This window comes from Carettochelys insculpta, chromosome 29 (genome assembly GCF_033958435.1).
Source record: "Carettochelys insculpta isolate YL-2023 chromosome 29, ASM3395843v1, whole genome shotgun sequence".
Lineage (NCBI taxonomy): Eukaryota > Metazoa > Chordata > Testudines > Carettochelyidae > Carettochelys > Carettochelys insculpta.
In genome coordinates this window covers 16,394,740-16,417,289 of record NC_134165.1, presented here as the reverse complement: position 1 = coordinate 16,417,289, position 22,550 = coordinate 16,394,740, and the positions used below count along the sequence as shown (strand labels likewise).

At 44.2% G+C, this 22,550-nt stretch overlaps 2 protein-coding genes across 3 annotated transcripts in view; one reads left to right on the top strand and one right to left on the bottom strand.

The window, feature by feature from the left end:
- Window positions 1–4,651: 4,651 nt before the first annotated feature.
- Window positions 4,652–16,771, bottom strand: FAM186A (family with sequence similarity 186 member A). The gene is made up of 6 exons (XM_074980417.1): window positions 16,577–16,771; window positions 15,066–15,297; window positions 13,095–13,271; window positions 9,928–12,694; window positions 8,589–8,781; window positions 4,652–5,228 (listed from the first exon to the last, which is right to left on the bottom strand). Exons 1-6 carry the CDS (start codon window positions 16,769–16,771, stop codon window positions 5,028–5,030), a joined length of 3,765 nt encoding a protein of 1,254 aa, XP_074836518.1. The 3' UTR covers window positions 4,652–5,027.
- A 3,044-nt stretch (window positions 16,772–19,815) lies between these two features.
- LARP4 (La ribonucleoprotein 4) overlaps window positions 19,816–22,550 on the top strand; it is a 42,843-nt gene continuing 40,108 nt past the window's right edge. For both annotated transcript variants that reach the window (XM_074979540.1, XM_074979539.1), the window contains exon 1: window positions 19,816–19,955. In XM_074979540.1, the coding sequence (XP_074835641.1) occupies window positions 19,938–19,955 (18 nt within the window). In that variant the 5' untranslated portion in view covers window positions 19,816–19,937. The remainder of the gene's footprint in view (window positions 19,956–22,550) is intronic.

The following is a 22,550-nucleotide window of genomic DNA, read 5'->3' as shown; positions in this document are numbered from 1 at the left end:
TGCAAAGGAGGTAAATTGAAAATGCAAATGAGGTATAAATTTGCATATTCAACACTTCATTTGCATATTATAATTTCAAAAGCTTCTTTCAAAAGAAGAAAGCCAGTGTAGACGCTGCTCTTTCTAAAGTAAATCCCATCTTTGAAAGAATCCTTCTTCCCATTAAATAAATGGCTCTCTTTCGAAAGAAGCTTTTGAAATTAGAATATGCAAATGAGGCGCTGGATATGTAAGTTTATCATTTGCTTTTTCTATTTACCTGCTTTGCATACCTCTTTCAAAAGAGAGATGCAAATGTAGACACACCCCCAGATAAATTCTTCCAGAAGAGGTATTCCAGAATAGCTTATTTCAAAATATCACAGCCACACACAAAATGCTTTTGGAAATGGAGCCTCTACACACAATGAAGCCTATTTCGAAATATAGTGCATCCAATAGCTCTATTTCCTTTCTAAACTGCCCCTATTCTTGAAAGAGGTGCTATTCCTCATACAATGAGTTTTACCAGTTTGAAATGAGGCATTCAAAATTATTTCGAAATAGCAATTGTGTTGTGTAGATTCTAGGATAGTTATTTTGAAATAGTGACTTCTATTTTGAAATAATTTTGCTGTGTAGAAACATCCAGACTATCCTCTCGTCTGCATATTTTGTTATAATTTCTTGTGCTGTTTTTATTGCACTTAAATTTGCTTCTCTCTCATTCTTATGCACACATCTTAGAGACACTGGTCAGTGAAACCTGCATTGGACTATGTCAGCAGGACCCCACAACCCATGCAGGAATTTAATCTGTCAAATGGGCCTGGATTACTTAATTCACTGTAATGTAAATCCTATCCTCACTGAGAATTCATGACAATGGCAGACAACATTCACAGACAGGCTGAGCATTGGGGGGGACAGGACAAAAAGGTGAGTTAGTGGGTAACCTTGTCCTGACGTGCCTATTTAGCCTACAAGATTAAAATCTACATCTTTCACCACCACAAAGTCTGCTGAATCACAAATGATTCTTCTGTCCCTTCCAAGTTTGGGGATCTTTTCATGCTCTACCAATGTATCAGCTTCCAAAAGGGAAAAAGCCTCAGACTCCTTGGCCTTTAAGATCCACCACTTCCCCCTGCCCCACCAGCTGAGCATGCAGAATGCCAGCGAGATTTGAGCATTGGAGTCGGGGCAGGTCTGTTCTTTTACTGTGTTCGCTTCTTGTGGCTGGTAAGATTCATTCCCAGTCCCATAAGACTGATACTCTCATTGCCCTCACAAGGGAAGGTTTTCTAGTTTGAGCAACATGACTAAAATAACTAGAATGATGGATTCCAACTCTAAGGGACTCTGCAGGAGACTTTCAAGACAGGTGACCTGGCTATCATACACTTTACTACGTAGGGACCCCTGAAACCATAGATACTGCCTGCCCTTTGTTGGCATTATAGATCCCAGACCCAAAAGGGATAATTTCTTCTATCTACTCTGCTGGGTAGTAGAACACAGGCCAGAGAACTTCTACATCATATTTCTCAGAAGAACACACAATCTTGATTGAAAATTTGTCAGTGATGGAGAATCCACCACAACACTTGGTAAACAGTGCCAATGGTTAATTACTTTGGCTGATAAACATCTACAGTTTATGTCTAGTCTGAATTTATCTAGCTTCAACTTTCAACTTCCAACCATTGGGTCCTTTAGTGCATTTTATTGTAAGACTGGAGAGCCCATTATTAAATATTTGTTCCCCAAGAAGGTATAGACTGTGACTCAGTTGTTTTTTAGCCTTTGCTTTGTTAATCTAAATAGATTAACCTTCTGGAGTCTATCACTATAAAGCATGTTTTTCAACCTTTACAAAACAAAAAAGATCTCATTATAGTCAGTGTAGTATGTTGATTGTAATGGTTTTTTCACGTTCAGTCGCTTTGGTATGATGTCCATATTTTTGCACTTGGAGAGAAAGATGTCTGTTTGAATCTGTGTGAGTTTTTTCATATAGTTGATGGATTTCCATTCCAAATGGCTCAATGTAGTGCCTTGCATGGTGAATAGTCACAGAGAAGTAGCCGTGTTAGTCTATATCTTCAACACAGCTACCTCTCTGTGACTGTCCAATTTTTAGTAACTCTTGTGATACTTCTACAAACCCACTCCAATTTAGCAATATCCTTTTATAGTGTTGGCACCAGAACTGAAAAAAGAATTCTAGCAGCACTCCTACAGCATACCAGTAAGAACCCCTAGCATTTTAAGAAACCTAGCCTTCAAGAGCTGCTAAAGCAGTGCTTTAACATCACTGTCTCTTTTGCTCTCTCAGTCTTTGGCCCTCCAAGCTATATCATGGTCAGCTGATTATTTCTACTACAAACCCCAACTCTTTCTGACTCTCTCCTTTCTCCCGTAACTATGGCTAAATTCTTTGTTCCTACATGCAGACATTTACATTTAGCCATATTAAAAGGCATATTGTTTATGCCCAGTTTACAAAGAGTTCCAGATCACCACTCCCTGAGTTTTGGTGTAATCTGCAAACTTTATCAGTGATGATTCTATGTTTTCTTTTAGGTTATTGATAAAAATGTTAAACACAATATGACCAAGAAGATCCCACAGAACTCTTCACAAGAGTCAGGGATTGTCAAACATTTCTCAACCCCCCCACTCTGCATGCTGAACAGCCTGACTGTTGTCCTTCAAACCAGAGATGACTGGATTCTATGCGTACTGTGGCCGTGTGATTTGTTTGCGTAAGAGGCATTCAGTGAATGTTGGAGAAGGTGTGCCCAGTTCTGTTTTCTTCCAGAGGTTCTTTCCACTCAACTACCTTGCATTCCTGTGATCACTTTAACTGAGTAAATGCAATGAGATCCCCTGCACGTGTTGCAATGAAACAAGGTTAAAGGTTGGGGGGACAAATTCACTGCAGCCACTGTCATTCTGAACACAAGGACGCTTTTAGATATGTGACTAAACAGAGACATCTACAGGCCATTCATGGAGAGACATTAGCTCAACTCTCTAGCCCAGACAAACGCAGCAGCAATTTCAGCACAAATCATGAGATAAGGGAGGCATTTTCAACCCAAATCACCTACTCCCTAGCTCATGGGTTTGAGAATCAGCTCTACTGGTCTGTGACTGAGAGAAGAGGTTTTTTTTTAAATCATATTTCTGCCTATCCTCAGGGGTTTGGCACTGTGGCAGTGGAGCCATACAACTGTCTGGAATTGCAAGAGCTTAGCTAGTCCTTTTAATCCATGCAAGCTTTTTTAGACCATGAGGAACAAATGTCTTGCCTTTCTCAGCTGGTCATCACCACATTTTAGTGTGCTTCTCCCCCCATTCATTGAAGTGAACTTTTGTCCCCTGCTCAGATAGCTCAGAGCACCACCAGCAGGAACGAGGAACAACAGAAGTTGAACATGAACCTGGCTGTACCAACAGGCTGTTGCAAAAGTTCTAAGAAGTTGCTGGAAGAAGGCAACACCAGCATGCTGCCAAAGTTTTTGGCAGGGAGAAGAAATATACCAAGCTAGCAGAGAGTAGTGATCTGTGGCTGTGGAGGAACACAGGCAGTATGGTATAGTTGGGAGGTAGATACATAGGCCATGTGGTGGGGAGCTGGCTGGGCTGTTACTAATAGTAATGCTAGGATATTTTCTTAGCTCAGTATATACCTATTACTCCCAGTCACTCTGAGAGGTGTATCCATGTGCAAATATCAAGGAGACTCTTATATCTCTAATGTTGTATCTGAAAATAATATTTTGGCTTTCCTTGTGGCCTCCATTCTTAGCACATTTGCATTCTGCCTCCCTCCTCTCCCTCATATGCCCTCTCCCATCTTCCTCTGCCCACCCCCTGCTCAAATACATTTTTTTTCTGCTGCATAAAACCAAGGAGACAGTGTGGCTTCAGTCAAAAAAGAAATCCCATTCAGCATGTAAAGAGGGATAGGATGGGTCTGATGGTTATGACACTTTACTGGGAGTCACAAGAGTTGGGGGTCTATTTCAGGCTCTGATACTGCCTTGCTTTCCCCTCAGTGTTTCATTTTCCCCATATGTGAAATGGGGAAACATGTTTCTAATTCACCTGTAAGTTCAACTCATTAATATTTGCAAAGGTTGATCATATTATTACAGCATAGTTCCCTCTGCCAACTACGGTAAAATAAAATACACAGCTTCTTACCGTGTCTGCAAAGTCCTAAGCGGTTTGCTCCTAACTGAGCTCACATCCAGTTCCAGAAACCTAGGGATATCTGGGAAACCACCAGCCTGAGACCAGAGCAGAGACACAGGGGGTTTTGGAACAATAGGGTAACTGTGAGAGATGACATCTGTCCTCCATACTGACTCCATCTGGTCACAAACCTGCTCACTGCAGGAGCACAAGAATGTGATAATTTAGAAATGATAAAAACTACTTCATTATAAATCTATTTAGACAGTAGCATGGTAGGCCAAGCCAAGGGCTCCTGACTCAGCCCAAAATGTTAAAACAGGCACCTAAAGCTAGGCATTTAAACCCATATTTAAGCACCTACATTCATGGCCCAGTGTTCAAAGGACTTCAGGGGGAGGTGAAAGTGAGAAAGACTCCAAAGGCAGTTTGCTTGAGTCAACAGCAGGACTTGGCTGAGTAGCAACTGAGGTTGCCCAGGGGGATTAGGCTTCACATTGTAGTTGGCAGCCATGGAGATGGAAGTCCTCTGCTTAGCCACAGAACAAGAACAGAGAGAAAGGGAAAAAGCTGAAATGTCAGGATGAGAACACAGGGAGTCTATGGATGGAGGTCTTGAAAGAATGAGACAGTGAAAGGTAGAGAGGCCAAGTGGAATGATGGGGCTCTCAGGGCTTGATCCTGGTAGAAGCCGAGCATCTTCACAAAAATTAGTGAGAGCTGGGGGTACTCAGCATCTCAGAGGGGTCAACCAGCACCTCACAGGATCAGGCCCCTAAGGCAGGCCTGAGAATTGACCACAGTTGGGTGCAGTAGCAGAGGAAGGTTCATAAGGGCTGCCTTCAACATTTCCAGCCCTCCATATACCTGACTCCAGCCGGATGCATAAACTCTCTGACTTTCTTCACACTTGCCAGGGGGCTTGGATATCCAGGGGATTTGGACATGGCATGGATTGAGTACTGGAACTCCTTCATTTCATCCACTGCTTTGATCATCAGAGGAGATGGGCTGTTGAGGTGGAGTTCAGAGTTCAGACGGAGCTAATGCAACAACAAAGAAAAGGAGCTGTCAACCAATGTTCCCTCTAATTTTTAATCACCCATGTAAAGAATACATTTTGTTTTTGCACCCAGGCACATTTGGATGTATGCCTCCAATAGAAATAGACATTGCCAGCTGTAGGCACTGTGGGCACTCTGCTCATCAGCTGAGCATCATCCGTGTCTCTCCTGGGTGGCCATCCTAGCACACAGCTTACAGGGAACACTGCTATCAACCAAACACTCCAGCTGTCAGTGTTTCCCCATTCCCTTCTCTCACCTGAATTCAGAAATAACATGATTAACATATGGGCCACAACAGGTAAAACTGAGCTGTGGAGAAGGAGAATGTGGTCCAATTAATCTGTATACTGTGGATAAGTCCCTTGTCAGGCCCCTAAGAGTTCTGCACTTGGCAATTTTTAGTGTGTGCCCAAGAGACTCACAGTAGCCCTTCTGCTGCCTTGGGTCTTTCCAGAGGCAAAAGTCTCTACCTACTAAGCCATTTGCATCATAGGCAAGCCACTGGCAGGCGTGGGGAAAGCAAGCCCCCTTCAGAAGGCTTGGACACAGCAGGGCTCTCCCTGCCCCTCACCTCTCAACCTGCAGAGTTTCCATCTGATACCTGACAGTGTTTCTATAGTTCCTGCTCTCCTGCAGCACATCCTCCTTCCATCACTCCTGGCACACTACTAGACTGACTAAAGGGGAAGCTTTTAACCAGTTCCAGCCAGTCCTTGGTTAACTACAGATGTCCCAAACAAATCAAACTGTCTCAATAACAACAGAGGACAGGTAAACAGAGGGAGCTTCCATTGGAACCATCAAGAAGGACATTAAATGAATGCTGCATCAGGGGGCTGGGTTTTGAGCTGGTGGAGTGAATATCCCAGCTGTCTGTTGTGACCATTTGTTTGACTGGAGCTAGCTGCAGCGATTGTCCTCAGAGCGTGTTTCTTTGTTGGTTTGTTTGAAAAGTGTGACTATTTGACAGTGTAGTAGTTTGTTTGAAAAGTGAGAGTTGAGAGTGCTTTGTTCCAGGTAGGTCTTGAGCGGCTGATTGGAGGGAAGGCGTTCAGCCACGCCAACTGGTTCAAGCCAGCAGCCTTATAAAAAAAGCAGCCAGTTGCAAACTGAGGAAGTTTGCTTGGGAATGGCCCAAGAGGAGCTACAGTGAGTGCCACATGGGGACTGTGTCATGAGCTGGTGACGTGACTATCTGAGCAGCTCTCTGCTGTGACTATTTGTTTGTCTGGAGCAAACTGCAGGGGATGTTTGACCATGTGTTTGTTTAAAAAGTATGATTTTGACCCAGTGTGTTTGTTTGTTTGAAAAGAGTGAATTGAGAGTGTTTTGTTTCAGGTAGGCCTTAAGTGGTTGATTGAAAGGAAAGTTTTGAGCCAAGTCAACCGCTTCAAGCCAGCAACCTTATTAAAAAGCAGCCACTTGTGAGTGAGCAGCAAACAGCAGGAAGTTTGCCTGGGAGGTATTCCCACAGAATGTTTGTGCCTTTCAAGGTTCTGTGAGCAGTAAATACAACATCTGAAAAGGTTCCTAGAAGGAAGACAATATGGATAGTGAGTGATCAGCTGCTGCAACCTACAAAGGATGGGCCATGTTTGTCTTTCTCCCAGAAGACAGAAGCAACTTTCTCTGTACAAAGTGCAAAGGAAAGAAGTCTAGGAAAGCTAGCTGTATTTTAAAGAAGCTTTATTGAGGATGCAAGAACAAACAATCCCAATGTGCAGAAAGAATATATCAAATATGGCAGGCAACTAGCTTGGCTTAACAAAGACATCTTCGGTGGGTTTAAACACAAAATGTAAACTTACAAGAAGTGGCAACTTGGACAAATGACTAGGCAGGAGCATAAAAACACTGCTCAGCCATGCAGGGTATAAAATCAGGAAGGCCACAGCACAACTGGAATTGCGGCTAGCAAGAGATATGAAGGATAACAAGAAGGGTTTCTATAGGTATGTTATTAACAAAAAGAAGGTCAGGGAAATGTAGGACCTGAATGCTTTTTTTTGCCCCAGGCTCCACAGACAAGGTCATCTTCAAGACTGCTGCACTGGGCAGCACAGTATAGGGAGGAGGTGAGCAGCCCTCAGTAGTGAAAGAAAAGGTTAAAGACTTTAGAAGTGCTGGACGTACACAAGTCCATGGGGCTGGATCTAATGCCTTGAGGGTGTTGACAGAGATGGCTGATGTGATTGCAGGAGCATTGGTTGTTAATTTGAAAACTTGTGGCGATCTGGGGAGATCTCAGATGATTCGAAAGAGGCAAATGCAGCACCTGCCTTTTAAAAAAGATGAATCCAGGGAACTACAGACTGGTCAACCTCACCTCAGGCCCTGGAAAAATCATGGAGCATGTCCTCAAGGTGTCTGCTTTGAGCCACTTAGAGTAGAGGAAGGTGATCAGGAACAGTAAACATGGATTCAACAAGGGCAGGTCATGCCTGACCAATATACTGCCTTCTATAATGAAATAATTGGCTCTATAGATAAGAGGAAAGCGGTGCATGTGACATACTTAGACTTTAGACAAGCTTTTTATATTGTCTCCCATAGTATTCTTGCCAGTAAATGAAAGTAATATGGCTTGGATGAATGGATTATAAGGTTAGCAGAAAGCTGACTAGATTGTTGGACTAAACAGATAGAGCTCAATGTCTAATTGGCAGCCATTATCAAGAAGAGTTCTCCAAGGGTCAGTCCTGGGGCAGGTTTTGTTTAACATCTTCATTAATGATCTGGGAAGATAAGAATGAGGATTGGAAGACTGGGCCAAAAGAAATCTGAGGAAGTACTTGTCCTCAGAGCACCCCTATCTGGTGTTAGTAGTCCCGTTTGCAGATGGGTATCTGAAACATACATATCCTAAATGAGTTGTGCAAAAATCACCCAGGAAGTCTGTGGTAGAGCAGGGTACTGAACCAAATCCTGAGCTAGTCTCCCAGTCTCTGGACCATCTCTCTCCTTTGCACCCACAATTGATTCTCAACACCCTTCCCATTCTCTACGAAACTAGTATTTGAGGATAGATGGGAAGTATCAGTAAAGGTGACATCCACTCCTGTGTAGACAGGCAAAGCCAGGCTGATGCACTATGTAAATCCCACTTATGCCTTTTGAGAGTACACCTTCGTCCTGGCTTTTCTGAACAGGGAAACTGTCACCCTAACCCCTTAAATGCAGTTTCTCTCTTGTTATCCCAATGGATATTTCTAATTTTAGAAACAAAAGTGACTAATAGAACCAGGGGCCACTCTTTTCTCTTGATTATACCAGTGATGCCAGCAGGGTTATCTGTGGGAACGGTACCAAGATGAGAACTTCACCTCCAAAACTCACCTGGGCAAACAAGGAGATCATCTTGCCAAGGCAGTGTCGACGTGCCTGCTCTGCTGCTTTCTGTTTGCCCACCCAGCTCTGAAGGACCTTCTTCTGGTAAGCATCCACCTTCTCCACATATGCATACAAGTTACGGACTTCAGCACCATCATTTACAGTTCTGGCAGCTTCCAATCGGAACATTAAGCTTTGTCTTGGAATAGAAAGAAAAAATTAAATTGAGAAATGTTTTCTCTCCAAAACAGAAGAGAAACTAAAGGACCCAGTTTCATAGATTGGTGCTTATTGTGTTAGCAAGTGAGTGGGGAAGGATTTGGAAATGGGGGAGGCAGTACTTTGAGTTTAGGGTTCTGCTTAGCCATACATCCAGCCATCTCAGCTTTTCTATGGCCCCATCATCTTAATTTCTAGTTGTTGCAGTACTATGTTTTGTATCTCTTTTAATTAGAGATAGTTCCAGACAACCATGCATCTATCACTCAACCTTTGAATTAATCATTACCTTTTGGATTTGATCCATCTGTAATTCTGAGAACAGGTTTTTCTCTCAACTCTGTACCATAGATCTCAGCCTTTGTATTTGAGAGCATAGAAACCACATTCATATCACTATGTGATGAGACCATGTGGAATTTCCTTTGTGCTGCTTTGACCCTTTATATTTCCACCCTCCAAAAATAAGAGAGATGATAGGTTGATCTGACTGATTTAGGGACAAATCCCAAGAGGCATTGAACATCCAGAACTGCAACTGAACTACAGCAAATGGTCTATTGATCAACTGAAGCAAATCCTGAGAGATGCTGAGCTCAATTTGCACAATCCTGTTGTGAGATCAGAGAGAATCTGACCACTTAGATCAACAGAAGCAGACTTTAATGGATGCTATGCATGCTCAGGACCAATCAGTATCTGATCCACTGAACCCCATCCTTATTGCCCTGCAGAACAGCTGAACAAGAGGCTGCAAAGTAGCTATCCTTTCATTAATATCCTGGTGAAAGAGCCCACTCACAAGAGCTCCAGGTGCAAGGATATTCCAGGGTGGGTTGGTATGTTTGTGTGTGTGTGTGGCATTCCAGGGATGGAAGGGGGCACGAATTAGGTATGCGTGCACCTTATTTATTCCTCAGCTGCCATAACATCTGTGGTCTGAGCAAGGCTTTCATAAGGACCTCAGGATATGCCCCATTGGCTTTAATAGGAATGTTGTCTGTGTAAAGTCCAGCTCCCATTGAACTTTATGGATAGGCCCACACTGGCTTTGATAGCAGCAGGAGTAAGCTCATAGCAAGAATTTGACCCCATCTGCATACCAATAGTCTACATATATTGGTACCTGACATGCTGGAGGCGGCAGAAGGAGATGTATTTGTGGAAGAGCAGAGACAGCCTCTCCTCATCAATGTGTAGGGTCTCAATGATAACCTCCTTTGCCTGCATGTGTAGGTGTGGGGGTAGCCCGCTTTTTCGGGTTGCTTGGCCCAGCAGCACCAGGTTCTCCCTCTGTGCCTCCACATCCACCCAGTACCGCTTCTCTGACACGCTGGATGGCACAAAGCTCTTCACTCTGGTTTTCCGAGCTAATGTGGGGAGCCAGCTAGTTTGATCTGTGGACCCAGCTTGAGCTTGCAGCGATACTTTGCTCTGAGTGGGAACCATCTGCTGGGCAGAAGGCTGGAAATATTCATACAGTAGGACCTCCTCCTTTGCAATCTCTCTCCTTGGCTTTAGTGGGATCTGTTTTGTCAACTGTTCCAGGGTCGCAGACTCTCTGCACCTGGGAATTGGTTTAGGCCTTGGTATCAGATATTGCTCCTGCTCCTCGTGCTTCTGCTTTTGCTGTAGTTCTTGTTCATGCAACTGCTGTAGCTGCTCCTGCCACTGCTGCTGCCATAACCTCTCTTGCTCCTCCTGCTTCAGCTCCTGCTGTTGCCACCGCCTGAGTTGAAGGTCATGTTGTTCCTGCTCCTGCTGCCAGAGCTGCCGCTGCTTCTCATGCTCCTCCATCTGCTGCTGCCAGTGTCTCGCCTGCACCACATGTTCCTGCTCCTGCCACAGCCTCTGCTGCTCTTCCTGCTCCTCCTGCTGCTGCCACAGCCTCTGACGCTTCTCATATGTTTCCTGCTGCTGCTTTTCCTGACATTGATGAGGTATCCTCTGCTGCTCCTCTTGCAGCCTTGGCTCCTCAGCTTGTTCCTCCAGCTGCTTCTTCTGCTGCTTTTGCTTATCTTGCCACTCTTTCTGCCCTTCCTCCAGTGGCTCCTGCTCCTCATACTGAAGCGCCTCCTGCTGCAACTGCTCTACCTCCACCTTGTCTTTCACACCTAGCAGCTGTTGCTGAGACCGTGGTGACTGCCATTGCACCTGATACTGCTGGTCCTCCTGTATCTTCTGAAACTGCTCCTGCTCCCCCTTCTGCCATTGCTCCTGTGGCTGTTGCTGCCATTCCTGCTGCCATTGCTTGAGAAATGGAGCATGCATGGAGTTAGTAGGCGCCTTCCATAGTGTTTCAGGGAGTCCCCATTGTGAGATCACAGGAATTTTGGACTCCAAAAAGGGCCTGTCGAGGTCGCTCAACTGGTCAGAGGGAACAGGGACTTCTTTCTCTGGAACGAAGATTGCAGGAAGAATCTTTAAGGGTGGCTCTGCTTCCTTATCATGTCCTTCAGTCAGCACTAGGCTCCTTGGAAGCTTATGTTCCTCTAAGTTTCTAGAATAGTTCATCTTCATTTTTGAGAAACATTCTTCCAGTTTCCTCTCCAATGCCACGTAGAGCCTTTGGGCTTCTGGGTCCTTTGGCAGCATCCTCTCCGCGTGTCTCTGCCCAGGAGGGAGAGAAGGTATAGAACTGTCCATCTTTTGCTCGAGGTAAGTCAGAATAGCTGAATTAAACCCATACAGAGCTGTGGATGGGTCCAGCTTGCTTCTGCTGCTAGGGATTTTTGTATGCGACTCCTTAGTGTACAGGCTTTCCTTCTGCTGCTTTCCTTTCTTAGGCTCCCAAGCCAATGGGTCTCTTTCTGTTGCTTCTTCACTGTCAGCCTTGAGTTCATGTTCATCTGGCAGGATCTCATGCAAATCACCAGTGACTTGTTTAACAACTTTTTGGGTTCTACCCAGGAAGTTCACATCCCATTCGTCAGCAATCTTTGACTGTTCACTGTCCAGAGGATGTTCATGCCATCCTCCAGTCAGGTCTCCAGAAGTCTCTTGCTTTTCCACTGGGATGACTGCATTCCATTTGACAATAGTGTCTTGAGATGTCTCTGTCAGGGCTTTCTGTTTGTCACTGGTGTCTTCACTCCTCTCTGCCAAGGCTTTCAGTCCTAGCTTTTTATCTCTCTCTACTGAGGCTTTCAATGTTAGCTTTTTATCGAGAAGCTTGGAAGCCTGTTTGTTACTGGTGCCTTCTGGTCTCTCCACCAATGGTTTCTGAAGCTGCTTTTTATCTGATACCTTTGCCTCCCTTATGTCACTGGGGGATTTCTCTGCCTGGGATTTCCATGACAGCTTTTCAGCTGACAGCTTCTCATCCTTTTTCCCACTCAGATCATTATCTTCCTGGGATTTCCTTTCATAAGAAGCCCTGGCCCCAAATGTCATGTCTCTTAAAGATGATTCCATCTTTAGTGCTGCTTTTTCCTTCATGTTGTGCACTTCTTTTTTCATTGCCTCATTTTCTGCAAGAAGCATCTTGTATTTATGCTCAAAACTTTGGACTCGAGCCTCCAGAGATGCCTTTTTCTCATTAAGCACCTGTACTTCCTTTTGAAGGCTTGCAGATTGAGCTTCATGCTTCCTGGACTCCTGGATTGCTAAATTACCATACTTTGCTTGCAGGTCATGGCACTGTTTGGCTTGAAGGGTAAAAGCTTTGGTGAGATTGACAACCATTGTCACTATATATTTGACTACCACAGCTTCTGCTTTGTTGAACAAGGTGGATCCTACCAATTCCTGTAACATGGTAAGGAGCTCTGAAGTCCTGGAGCGAGTTATGGATTCATCTTCTAGCATCTGTTCAGGACTCAAGGGCTGGGCTTCCTGAGGTTTCCGTACAACTTTCTCTCGCCATGCTCTCCACATGCTGGTTTTGGAAACAACTGGGAAAGTTAGATATACAAAGGGAGAGAATTAGGGTCTTTAATGAAAGAAAGGACAATCCTGTGGGCTCTGGGCTAGAACTCATAAGTTCTGGCTTCAATTTATGGCTCTGCCACAAACTCTCTGTTTGACATCAGGCTAGATTCTTTGCCACTCAGTCCCCTGTATTTAAAATGCTGATAATAATAATTTGTATCTATTTAGTTTGCCTCTGACTGGGAACACACTTGGAGTACAATCAATAAAGTTTTATGGTCAGCTGGACAGCATTTTGAAATGCCTCATGCCTCATTTTTGAAAATTTGGCTGCATATGCATCAGATCTTTGCTCCTCCAAATTAATTAGAAATATTAAATTTCCCCCCTCTTTTCTCATTCCAATATATTTGGCACACATACTTGATTTTCTTCTCTTCTTTCTTCTGTGTTCCACAAGAGGTGTGCAGAGATTGATCAGCTGCATTATACATCTTTCTGTATAATCAAGGGAGGTCAGCAGCTTGGTCTCCATATCACTGACCCACTGGGCAGTGGGGGTGTCTCCTACTTGTTCTTTGTCTTCTGACAACATTTCATCTTGGAAAGAGCCAAGCAAAAATAGCAATGAAGCTCATGTTACATCTTTCCAGCCAAAAATCAAGCCCTTCCTTATTAAATGAAAGCCCTCAGCCTGGTGCTTAGCAATTTATATATGACCTGTCTACAATGAGGGGTGGCCACACAAAGATCTCAGAATTGTGCAAGGAAGTAACATATCACACAAACACAGGAAAATACATAGGGAGGTGGGGACGGCCATTCAGTAGCGTGGGCAGAATTTCAGTGTTAAGTAAGGACCTCAGAGAAGGACAAGGAGGCAGGCAAGAAAGGGTCTCGCCTTAGTAGGGAGAAGGAGGTGGAAATCATGTTTGAGCACACAGAATGTGACAGGCATTAAAAGTCAGTATAATTCATCTTTGGTCCTTCACTGGAGAACCATGAAGGCAAATAATCTGATTCCTAGCATTCCAAAGGTTAAATTCAAGATGGTCACATAAATCAGGACATCCCCTCCCTAAAGCTGCAGGATTTTGAGCAGAGATGGATGTTACAATTGGAGTCTGGGGATCCTATAGGGAGAACGAGAGGTTGAACCTCCCCAGACAAGCGGTGAAACCAATAGATTGCACACTATGTCATTGTACTATAAAATATACCCAGTAAGATTATGATAAAACTTGAAGGCTGGGTCTTCACGGTGTAGCTTTCCCAGCAGATCCATGCTAATGAGCAGCCTTGAAATTGCAAATGGCTGCTTATTAGCGTAGCCGTGCAAGAGCTCAGTCTTAGAAGAGGGGGGTGCCAACAGTAAGGAGGCCATGTGGATGTGCCCCTACCAGCAAAAAGCCCCTCTGTTGCCAGACCCTTATGTTTGATTTTTGCAGGCATAAGCGTCTGGCGATAGAGGGGCTTTTTGTTGGCAGGGGCATGTTCACACAGGGCACCCCCTGTGCCAAGACTGAGCTCTCTTGTGCAGCTATGCTAATGAGCCATGGGACCATGCTAATGAGCTGCCACTTGCAATTTCGAGGCTGCTCATTAGCATGGATCTGCTGGGAAAGCTGTACTGTGTAGGCCCAGCCATAATGTTCTGAACTTGATGGCCATTACGAGACCTAAATATAGACCACGATTACGAATGTGTGTTTTGTATACACAAAAAAAATGTAAATTGTAACTGCAAATTGAGCATCACCTCACAACAGGGCAAAGAAGCAATCAGGCAGGAATAGTCTACTGCCAAGACAATTGCTACATTATACCAACTTCAAATTCCCACTCATTGTCAAGCCCAGGAGAGGACAATGATAGACCATTCAAGTTAATGGAGTCACCATAGTCTAAAAAGGAAGAAACGGTAAAAAAAAAGTGATTTCAAAATGAGTCTTGAAGCTGAAGTTTTAATCTAGAAACTGAGGGACAATCTCTAAGGATAGATTTGGGAGACATGGGACTAGAAGAACTGTTGGTGTCATCTGAATGGAAGGAGGAGCCCAGCGGAAGCCAGAATATATGGGAAACCTAGTGGTGTTTGGGATCTGAGCCATAGCAGCACAGCCATAAAGCACCTCAAGGTTATAACAGAAGGCAATGACTGAATCTTTTACCAGTATGGGTGATCATCCAAAAGTCATAATGGACTTAAACTATAAAGTTGGAATCCAGCTCAAAACTTCCCCAAAGTTCAGAAGCTTTGGGATTCAGGTTTTTCACCGACTCTGTGATAGAGATAGCAGCCAGTTGGTTCCAAACATCCCTAAAGATGACAGCAATGGCTCTACTTATACTTTGAAGCATACCAGCAACCACCATCTTTCTCCATTAACTTACCCCATTCTTTGAATGACTCCAGAACAAACATTAAATCTTTTCCTTGAGCTGTGCTGGCTTTAAGCAAGATGACTACTTTCTCCAATAGAAGTGCTCTCCGTTTCCTCTCAGCACAAGTGTTAGACAGGAAGAACTGTTCTTCCATCTCTGGGTCCATCCGTTCATGCCCTTTGAAATGGTCACATGCCCGGTTCACATTGTCCAGAATTACAAACAGTTGCTTAGAAACCTCCTAAAGAGACAGGATTGGGCCTTAACAATACTGTTTCTGTAACACCTGTGGCAAGGTAAGGCTGGGAGGGGGTAAGAAGAAGAGGAAAAGGCAGGGCAGGAAAACAAGCAGAGTGTAAGCAGCTGGAGAGGAAGCCACCTTGAGCCAATTGGGGCCAGCTGGTCCCACTTAAGCCTGCCTTTTAAAAGAACCCTTTGCCTGGGAGGGGAGAAGAAAATGATAGAAGAGGTTGTAGAAGAGATGAGAAAGAGCCAAAAAAAACCAAAACAAAACAAGTTTTCTAGGGGCAGCAGAGAGGGAGAGGAGTGCTCAGTTGTAAGGGGCTCAAGCTCCTGCCCAGGGGGCACTGGGATTTGGTGTAAGGCCAAGTAGGCTGATCCCTGAGGAGGAGCCAAACCAGGAGGGGGCATATGCTGCTGTTATGGCTACTACCTGGAGGAGGTAAAGGAGGGAAGATTCTCTTGGGGAAGTGGCCCAGGGAAGAATTGCAGTCTTCATGATGATAAGAGCCTTTCCCTGCCCCCCACTAGCAGCCACAGAGGGTTCCTGGGCCAGAACCTGCAATGAGTGGGTGGGGCCCAGGTTCCCCCCATTCCCCATCCTCCTCCCCCTCTTGAGAAGGGCAATGGTATCCTGGCTGTGGGGTTAGACTATGCAGAGGCCTGGAACCCAGGAGCAAGGGTAGCCCTGTCACACACCCTTCATATCAGGACCTCAAGTTCAGGTAAGTAAATGCACTGGACTGGAACTCAGTGCACCCTGTGTGATCTGGGGGAAACTCACTTAAATCTGTGAGATAATGCTACCTGTATCTCACAGTTTTTGACTTATCTATTCATACTGTAAGCTCTTCAGGGCAGAACCTGCTTCTCATTATGTGCTGCACAGCACAATAAGATTCTGGTTTCAGGATATCTGGATGCTATCATAACAGGATGATCTAGGAATACAACCCAGCTACAGTGGGTCTCCACAGCACAAATGGAAGTATTTAATAGTTCTTGGGGATCATGTCTCTTTAAATGACAACTATCAGGGAGCAAATATTCAGCCCTTCAAATGGCTGATAAAGCCAACTGGCAGTGGACATGAAACATTTACTAAAATTGGAATGCAGCTCAAGACTCCTAATGGGAATACCTGGTGGGGGCATAAAATTTGAGACCTCCTACCTATCTGTTGTGCATGTCCTATAAAAAGGGTTTATCTCCTTTGTGTCCTGCTCACACAGAAGGCATTCAGCACCCCCAAAGATCAGGTGTTTTGTGTCAACACATACCTTCCTGGCTCTGTCCAGCTGTGCAGCATCAATTTTGTCCAGTATGTTCTTCACTGAGGGGGAGATTTCAGAGAGAGAACTGATAGTGAGTTCCAATTTAGAAGTTGCAGATTTAGGTTTGGGTTCTGAATCTGTTTCAGATTCATAAGTGCTTCCTGACAATAATGACGACGATGATGATGATGAATCCTGCATGTTTAAGAGCTGGTAGTTTTCCTGAACTAATAAAAAGGCTTTTAAAGCTTCTAATAGTTTCAAGCTGAACTACAGGGTAAGCCTGTTTAGTTTCCTTGTTCTTTCAGTAGTTGGAGGTTCAGTTTTTCCAGCTGTTAGCTCAACAGCAGAGGGACAAATGGAATATGTCACTAAGACATGAGACTATCCTATTTGTCTGGGTGATGTCACAATAACTCTTCCTTGGTTCTAGCCTGATATCATCAGGCACACTTAAAGGAATTCACATAGGCCGTTTTTACACTAGCCCCAAACTTTGAAATTGCCATGCAAATGGCCATTTCAAAGTTTACTAATGAAGCGCTGAAATACATATTCAGCGCTTCATTAGCATGTGGGCGGTCGCTGCACTTTGAAATTGACACGGCTTGTCCCGATGGGGCTCCTTTTCGAAAGGACCCCGCCTACTTCGAAGTCCCCCTTAAAATAATATTTTAATAAAAAAAATATTTTAAGGAGGACTTCGAAGTAGGCGGGGTCCTTTCGAAAAGGAGCCCCATTGGGATGAGCCGCGCGGCACCGAGGCGCATCAATTTTGAAGTGCTGTGGCTGCCCGCATGCTACTGAAGCGCTGAACATGTATTTCAGCGCTTCATTAGTAAACTTCGAAATGGCCATTTGCATGGCAATTTCAAAGTTTGGGGCTAGTGTAGAAACGGCCATAGAGAGACACTATGCAAAATGACTTACTAGTTAAATAACCCTTATGGTGTGTGAAGAGGAGAAAGCACACAAGCCTTGGAATACGGACCTCTGGTGGCCTCATAGGGGTTATGGAAAAAGAGCATTAGGAACCTATGGATTGTCAAACAAGATCAGGCATTCATCTACTACAGCACCCTGTCTCCAACAGTGGCCAATACCAGATACTCAAAGGTGCAAGAGTCCAAAAGTGGACAGCTGTGGTATAACTTGCCTAGGGAAGTATCTCCTGAACACCTTGAGTAGGAGTTGGCTTATGTTGAGGGCTGGACAAAAGTGTACACAATTTTATGGAAATTTTCATTGTATTGTTTTCACAAAGCAACAATTTTTTGTATATTAAAAGTTTTTCACAGGGTTATCCTACATCTTGTTTCTCTTCCTTTCATTTTTCCCTCTAGTATTCACTCCCTTTTTTCACTCTTTCTTTTTCTGTAGTTTGCTATTGAAAAAATGGAGGAAAAACGGGGAAAAAATCACTCTAAATATTGTCTTCAAGTCGTCTTAAAGGTGAAAAAGAAAAAAAAAGTTAAAATGTCAGGTTTTTTAAAAAAAGCTATTTTTAAAAAATTAGACTAGAGAATTCCAACCAGCGTTGCTTATGTTAATAGTCACCCTCTTTTACCCAAAAGCCCCAGATACCACCTGTCTAAATCTCTCTCTACCTCTTCCACCCCACTCCCACACAAAAGCAGCAAACTAATAAACATGATTCTAAATTTTGCAATTTTTACCCAATAAAGGATGGATTGCCAGAGTTGTCACAAAGTACATGGTGGCTTTTACAATTTAGTATTAATTTTATGTGGAAGGCACTCAGATACTAAGTTGACGAATGGCAGTATAAAACTATTTTAAACTGGAGAAATAACTGAGTGTCTATATGCAAGTATGTGAGTCTGTGTGTTTCTTACAAATTATTCGTACTGATGAATCAGATTCTCATGGTGCTAGGTGGTGAACAAGCATGCACACAGGCACAGTTTGAATTCTGTATATATGGGGAGATGCAGCTCGCATCAAGCCGGCATGTGGGTGGGGAGGAGAGGCAAAATTCTGTGCCTTACTAAGGCTTGGAGTTGAGTGAGGGGGGCAATGTCACTTCCTCTATGCCCAGGAACATAGAACAAAAAGTAGGTCTCTCCCTATCCCAATTAGCTTAGTGAGCCTATTTCTTTCAGAACTGCAAATTCACATTGGCCTTTTTCACAGGTTACCTTTTATACTGCATAGATTAATTTAGCCCATCCTGAGGGTGGAAGTTAATGTCCTGTCTTGATAGCAGAGGTGAGAAAATACTTGTGGCCTTTGAAAACTGCCACACATTTCAGCATCTTGTGGGTCATAGTGACGGCTGAGCCCAGTATGACCCTGCTTTGTTGCCATCTCATTGGGTCCTCACCCAAAGCAAAGGATGTGGATGTGAAACTGGGCTGGTGCAAGTATCACACTATTTAGTATTCTTCCAGCAGCCACATCTCCTGGAGCCCTGACGTTAACTGTGGCTCTCAGCCTTTCTCTCACAGCTGAGGTGTAGAAAAGCAACCAAACAAGAACCAGAAGAGCCCCACAAGCAGAGTTTTCTGTGAGCTGTGTGCTTGTATGGCTGTTAAGGAGAGATTCCAGTGCTGCTCTGCTGATTAGCAGAGCCCTCACAACTAGGTTTGTGTTTCTCCGGGTGATGCACATTTGCACATGCCTCAGTGCACATAAAAATTTACTCCACAGGTGGATTGAAAAGACAAGGGACCATTGCTCACGGGTGTTATTTTAAATCTGTCTTGGGATTTTGAGGGCTGGATTCACGGTGTGGAAGGCCTGTGGTTGGTGACCCTGAAATCCATTTCCTCGGCCCCAAAGCTCAGCGTGGCACGGCATGATGGCATCTCAGTAGTGCAGGAGCCGCCCGTGGGGACCTCCCATTGCTTGACTCTTTGGGCATATGCTGAGGTGGCACAACGGCCTCTTCAGTGACACACTGAATGGTACATTCCTCGGTGTTCTCCCCCGGCAACGCACCCACAATGGCACGCTGCCCCGAATAAAAAAGGAGAGGTCCACTCCAACTAATTCCCCCCACTCTCACAAAGAATTGTACGTTCTCTCTCAGACCTGATTCCATACCCCGGACAATGGTTCATTCCCTCTTGATGGGTATCACACCCCCGCTCGCAGGCAATCGTACCCCCACCCCTCTACTTTCTTGTGACGGCCTTTTGTGACCCCGGAAAGACTTTTCGGAGCCGACCTGACCCGGAAGAGGTGAAGGAAGTGGAAGGGGTGGGGGCCCGGGCTGGCGGCAGCAGCCGGAGGCGGAGCGTGAGTGTCCTTATCGCTGGCGTTGCTGGAGCCTGCCTGGGAGCCGGGAGTGGGCCGACCCGCGATCCCAGGCCTGCTGGCCTCGGGGCGAGGCGCGGGGAGGAGGATGCTGCTGTTTGTGGAGGTGAGCAGGGGCTAGAACTGGCGGGAGGTGGTGGGGCTGGCCGGCCGCGTTGCGAAGCCATGTGACTTTCCAGGCCGCACACGCTGCTGCTGTGGCTGAGCCGGCCGGGCCCGCGGGGGAGGGGACGGGCCTGACACAGCAAATCCGGCCTGCGGGAGCGGGCTGTGGAGTCACCTGGAGGAGGGGGCGGGGTGGTGCCGAGCAGGCCGCATGGAGGGTGACAGGAGCGAATGGCCTGCAAGGGGCTGAGGTGAGAGGGATGGTTTGAGATCGAAGGGGAGCGGCACGGTGGGAGGGCGGTGGCGGCGGCTGCTGCTGCTGCTATGGGACGAGGTGGGACTAGTGAGGCTGGGAGTTGAGAAACCCTCCTCGCGGCAGCGACATCCCCAGAAGGTTCTGTCAGAGGCCGGGCCCTCGGTGCCATGCCTGAGGGGGGAGGGGAAGTCCTGAAAGGCACCGCATTGACCTTTTTGTAAAAGTTGGTGTGGTGGCTGCTTGGGGCATGGCGCTGTGCGTGTGAAGGTTATGCGCTGTGGAATGGGTGACAGAAACCATTGGATTTTTTTTTAATTAAATCTCGAATATCTTTGGTCGACCCTCTCCACCTTTTTTACTTATTTTTATTTAAAGCAGAGGCTGCCATGACATCTATGCAATATAATCAGCTGATCCCTTGCTTTCTTTGCTTGGCTAATGCTTTGAGTAGATTCCAGAGCGTATTGTTCTTTGCATTGTATAAACGTCAAACTGGCAAAGCTGCAACTTAGCAACTTGACACGGGCTAACTGTGCCCATACATAGCGTGTTTTGAATGACAAGGGATTGTATCTTAAATGTTGTAAGGCAACTGTGGTAAGAGATCTTGCTAAAATTTTGATTCTCTCAGATACTTGTATATTTTGCTGTAATGAGTTCCTATTAAATGATCAAATTTAAATATTTATTTTTAATTAAATCTCTTTCCATTAATATATACAGAGCATTTGTAAGGTTAGAGGAATTGTAGAAGTGCCTTTGTGAAGCAATATGAGAAACATTTAATCATCTGTAAAAGAAAAAAGTTTGTATAGGGTAGAAAAGCTAAAGGTAATTATTGTTAAGGTTACATAAACTCAGTATTTTAGTTACTTGCAGCTGAGAAATTGGCTGCTTCCTTGTTTCAGTGGACTTCCTGGTTTTCCTTAATTCAACTGTGTTGGTTAGTTTTTCAGTTTAGTAAACTGAATTGGAAAAAAGTGGAAGCAATGCATTTTTGGTGAATGTAGAGACTTTTTAGAATTTCTTCCATTAAAGCAAGCACATTCAAATTATATAGTGTTTCTGTATTTTGACCCTAAGTACACGTAATGCATTAAGGAACATTTAATTTGAACCTGAAAACTTTACAACTATGCTTTATGTTGTTGTGGTTTTTAGCCTTGATGAACAAAGTAAACTGCATCTTTATTGCACCAGCAAATGAATCAGACATATGCTTCTAGGTAAAATGTTTATTCACCTTTGGGTGAAATATATCAAGGGGAGAAGTCCTTTGGTTGTATTCTTGGATGTGGTATCCTGTTGTAGCCAAATAATTTCTTATCCACGAAAGCTCACCTAATAAACCATTTTGCTAGTCTTTAAAGTGCTATTTGACTGCTTTTTGTTTTCATAGTGTATAAACTAGCACGGCTTCCTCTTTGTTACTATGAAAAATGAATGTGATTGACAAACACTTTCTGCATCACTTTAGTAAAATTTAATCCCATTGTTTAGATGTCATAGTGCACTTTTTTGTTCCAACTGTTTAAAATCGATTTTTACTTGTAGTAGGACAAATGAACATAATTGACAATCAGTTAGTAAGCAGTTAGTAAGCACTAGAAGATAAGCTATTAAGTAACAGTTAAATCATTTCAAACCAATCTAATAGCCTTCTTTGGCAGGGTAACAATTTTAACCTTGTGGATGTGGCGGGGGATCAGTAGATTTGGTATATCTTGACTTCAGTACAGCTTTTGATACCCATCTCATGTGACAGTCTCATAAGCAATTTAGTGAAATGTAGCCTAGATGAGTATTGTGTGTGGAATTTGTTTGAAAACAGTACTCGGGAGTTATGAGTTTCACAGCCAAAGTGACAGGGCATATTTTGTGGGGTTCCAAAGGGATCTGTTGTGGGTCTGGTTCTATTTTGATATCTTCATAAATGATTTGGTAATAGTTAGAATACACTTGTAATGTTTCCAACAATACCATGCTAGCAGGGATTGCAGGCACTTTGCTGGGTAGGAGTAGAATTCAAAATGATCTTGACAGACTCAAGAAATGGTATGATATATTATATAAGGTTAAATTCAATAAGAACAACTGCAAAATGGGAAAAGACCCTAGGAAGGAGGACTTCAAAAAAGGAATTTGGAGGTTGTAGAAGATCACTGATTCTTTAGTGTAGTAGTACTAAGGGTTGGGGGGGTGGGGTTGGGACAAATATTTATTGTGTAATATATTATCAGGAGTGTTATAAACAAGACAACAGAAGTCACTTTCCCCATTCTACTCAGTGCTGATAAGATTGATACATTCACTTCTGAGCACTACATTTCAGGAAAGATG